Below are 3,631 nucleotides of genomic sequence, written 5' to 3'. Positions count from 1 at the left end.
AAGCCTGTAATCCCAGCACTTTGGGAGGCCGAGACGGGCGGATCACGAGGTCAGGGGATCGAGACCATCCTGGCTAACACGGTGAAACCCCGTCTTTACTAAAAAAAATACAAAAAAAACTAGCCGGGTGAGTTGGCGGGCGCCTGTAGTCCCAGCAACTGGGGAGGCTGAGGCAGGAGAATGGCGTAAACCCGGGAGGCGGAGTTTGCAGTGAGCTGAGATCCGGCCACTGCACTCCAGCCCGGTGACAGAGCGAGACTCCGCCTCAAAAAAAAAAACAAAAAAACCCCAACAAATTAGACCTGCAGCCATGAACTGTTTTTGATGTATTTCTCAATTTCCTTGTTTGTGTTTCCTTATTTCTGAACATACGTATGTTTTAAATTGAAAGCTTTAGCTCACTGCAGAAAGTCTCCTAAGTCACATCTCTTCCTTTGCAAGAGTAGGCGAAGAAGGATCTAAGGGCTTGGCTTGTTTGAAAGAACCAGACCCCCCAAAGTCACATCTTTACGGAAAGTGATACAAGAGCTTCTGCATCTCCCGATAGAGGAAGTCCAAAGGGTGTGCACACACAATGGTGCCTGAAGAAGAGCCTCAAGACCGAGGTGAGCATTCATCTTCTCAGTTCTAGGGAAGGTAGTAGCAGCAGGATGGAGTGGGAAACAGGCATTGAGGTGATAGGGATGACTTTGGAAGAAGAAATAGACAGCTTTTCATACATCATAATAATTTCAGTATAGAAATAGGTATGGACCCAAGATACTTGGATCAGGGAAAGATGAAAGGAAAAAAAAAAAAAAAAACTCGGGCCTAGAAGGCCTTAAAGGAAAATGAATTTGGTCAGGCGTGCAAGCACATGCCTGAAGTCCCAGCTACTCAGAGACTGAGGCAGGAGGACCACTTAAGCCTGGAAGTTTGAGGCCAAGGCTGTGCGATTCAAAGGTAAAGAGAGTAGGGAATTGAAAAGTACAGTTTACTCTGAATGAGTTTTGCCTGGATTATGTCTTGGGTTCCAGGGTACTAACTGGTCATTTGTTCTGAGAGAACTTCTGTAATCTCTTCTTGCTTTCACATTTTTTCTGTTTTAATTAGTTTTGATCATAGCCTGCTTTTGTTGTTCTGAGATTTTTGGGACTCTGGCTTCCTGGGTCTTCGGCAGTGGAGATTATGACTGTGCGTTTGTCTTGCTGATCTGACAGAGAAAGGAGTTTGGCGGTTCCAGTTGAAGGCCTGGTCTGTGGCAGTCGTATTCATCTTGCTCCTCTGTGTCTGTTTCACTGTGAGTTCTGTGGGTAAGTTTTTGGCTGGAGTGCAGTCATCTCTTGGTCCTTTTCCCAGTCACATTCTATAGATTTCCTGAAGAAACAGGTTCCCTTTTCTAGACATAAAAGGGCAACCCTAACTGAGAAGGCCATGTTTTTCATAAAATAAGTTATTACTATTATTCAGTATTTTGGATAATTGTCTGTACTTCCAGCTTTCTTTACCTGGTTTTAGTTGCATTTTCCAAATGTGATCATAACTGTCTTGGTCAGCTTGGGCTGCTGTAACAAAATACCATAGACTGGACCAGGCATGGTGGCTCACGCCTATAATCCCAGCACTTCGGGAGGCCGAGGCAGGCAGATCACCTGAGGTCAGGAGTTCAAGACCAGCTTGGACCATACGGGAAAACCCTGTCTCTACTAAAAATACAAAAATTAGCTGGGCGCAGTGCCTCACGCCTGTAATCCCAGCTACTTGGGAGGCTGAGATAGGAGACTCACTTGAACCCAGGAGGCAGAGGTTTCAGTGAGCTGAGATCGCGCCACTGCACTCCAGCCTGGGTGACAGAGTGAGACTCTGTCTCAAAACAAAACAAAACAAAACAGAAAAAACAAACAAACAAAAAAACGCATAGACTGAGTGCATTAAAAAACAGAAATTTATTTTCTGATGGTTCTGGAGGCTGGAAGTCTGACATGAGGATGCCAGGATGGTTGTGTCTGGTGAGGTCCCTCTTCCTGGCTTACAGGTGACGCCCTCCTGCTGTGTCCTCACATGATGGAGGGAGTGCCAGCTCTTCACGGTTTCTTCTTATAAGAGTACTCATCTCATCATGAGAACCCCCCTCATCACCTCATCTAAACCTGATTTCCTCCCAAAGGCTCTATCTTCAAATACCACAAATTGGACCTTAGGGCTTCCACATATGAGCTTGGGGAGGATGCAATTCATTCTATAACAATAACTCCACTTTGATGGGAGTGCTGATGGTAGGTACCATCTAGTTGATCTGCTCCTTTGTTTTAAAAAAAAGTCTCTATTGGGAACATAACTATTATTCTTTCTATGATGCTGTAATTGTATTACTGTGGGGTTTAATCTTCACGTGAGATTCTTCCCAATATGACAGGAAAAATTGTTCATATGGCCAGGCAGTGGCTCACACTTGTAATCCCAGCACTTTGGGAGGCTGAGGTGGGAGGATTGCTTGAGGACAGGAGTTCAAGACCAGCCTGGGCAACAGAGTGAGACCCTGTCTCTATAAAAAATAAAAAATATAACTTGGCTTGGTGGCATGTGCCTGTGGTCCCAGCTACTCAGGAGGTTGAGGCAGGAGGATTGCTTGAGCCCAGGAAGTTGAGGCTGCAGTGAGCCACAGTCTTACCACCGTACTCCAACCTGGGCTACAGAGAGACCCTGTCTCAAAAGAAAAAAAAAAAGTTTATACAGTGATACAATGGAAGAATAAACAAAGTAAACTATTATTTAATTGCTACTCCCTTTGCCAAGTTTTATATTTTTGTGACACCTGAGAAATTTCCCAACTCTCTCGTTTACTATTTGGGTATCAACATGTGCTCTATTATCTAATATTATGATTAGAAACAGAAATGAAACATCTGTGAGGAAGTTACTGAATACAATGACTTCCTATGTCAAGTAAAAATGTGTTGATGATACAGTCTTCAGTTTCTTTCTAGTTGTAAATACATCTCACAGTTTTCAATGTAACCCTAACAAGCAGAATTATTACTACAGTTAAACTTTGCTTTGCTTTTTATAACAAAGGGCAAGAGACAAAAGGGCTTAAAGATGTGATATGGTGGGGATAGTTCTCCCTTCCAAGTCTCATGTTGAAAATTTGAAATTTGGAAGCGACAACTATCCCTTGAAATTTGAAATCCCCGACGTTGGAGATGGGGCCTGGCAGGAGGTTTTGAGTCATGCAGGTGGATCCCTCATGAATGGCTTGGTGCCCTCCTCGAAGCAATGAGTGAGTTCTTGCTCTGAGTTTGGGTGAGATCTGCACCTCCCCCTCACTCTCTTGTCCCGACCTGCAGAGCAGTCGAACAGACCCTGGAAGGGGGAGTGGGAATGGAGGAGACAAGAAAACACGAGAAATGGAGACAAGACAAATAGCCTGATCAAATCTCGTTTAATGGTGGCAGTGCAATGCCTTATATAGGCTGGCAGGGGAAGAGGTTGGGCCAGGGCGGTGACGGGGGGCTGGGTTTTCTCAAATTACAATTGCGCATGCGCCATTAATTGGTATTTTTCCCGGGCACGGAATTGCGCCTGCGCTGTAGGCTGCATATCTTCCTGGGCGCGCGCGGGAAAAGTTGTTAATGAAGAACCCGGAAATACG

At 44.8% G+C, this 3,631-nt stretch overlaps 1 protein-coding gene across 1 annotated transcript in view; it reads left to right on the top strand.

Moving 5' to 3' along the window:
* Positions 1 to 400: 400 nt before the first annotated feature.
* The window catches only part of CLEC4C (C-type lectin domain family 4, member C), a 17,479-nt gene continuing 14,248 nt past the window's right edge, over positions 401 to 3,631 (top strand). Inside the window, 2 exon segments of the mRNA XM_011952627.1 lie at positions 401 to 605; positions 1,200 to 1,309. Of these exon segments, the coding sequence (XP_011808017.1) occupies positions 575 to 605; positions 1,200 to 1,309 (141 nt within the window). The 5' untranslated portion in view covers positions 401 to 574.

This window comes from Colobus angolensis, unplaced genomic scaffold (genome assembly GCF_000951035.1).
Source record: "Colobus angolensis palliatus isolate OR3802 unplaced genomic scaffold, Cang.pa_1.0 Scaffold11, whole genome shotgun sequence".
Lineage (NCBI taxonomy): Eukaryota > Metazoa > Chordata > Mammalia > Primates > Cercopithecidae > Colobus > Colobus angolensis.
This window is presented reverse-complemented; position numbering and strand designations above follow the sequence as displayed.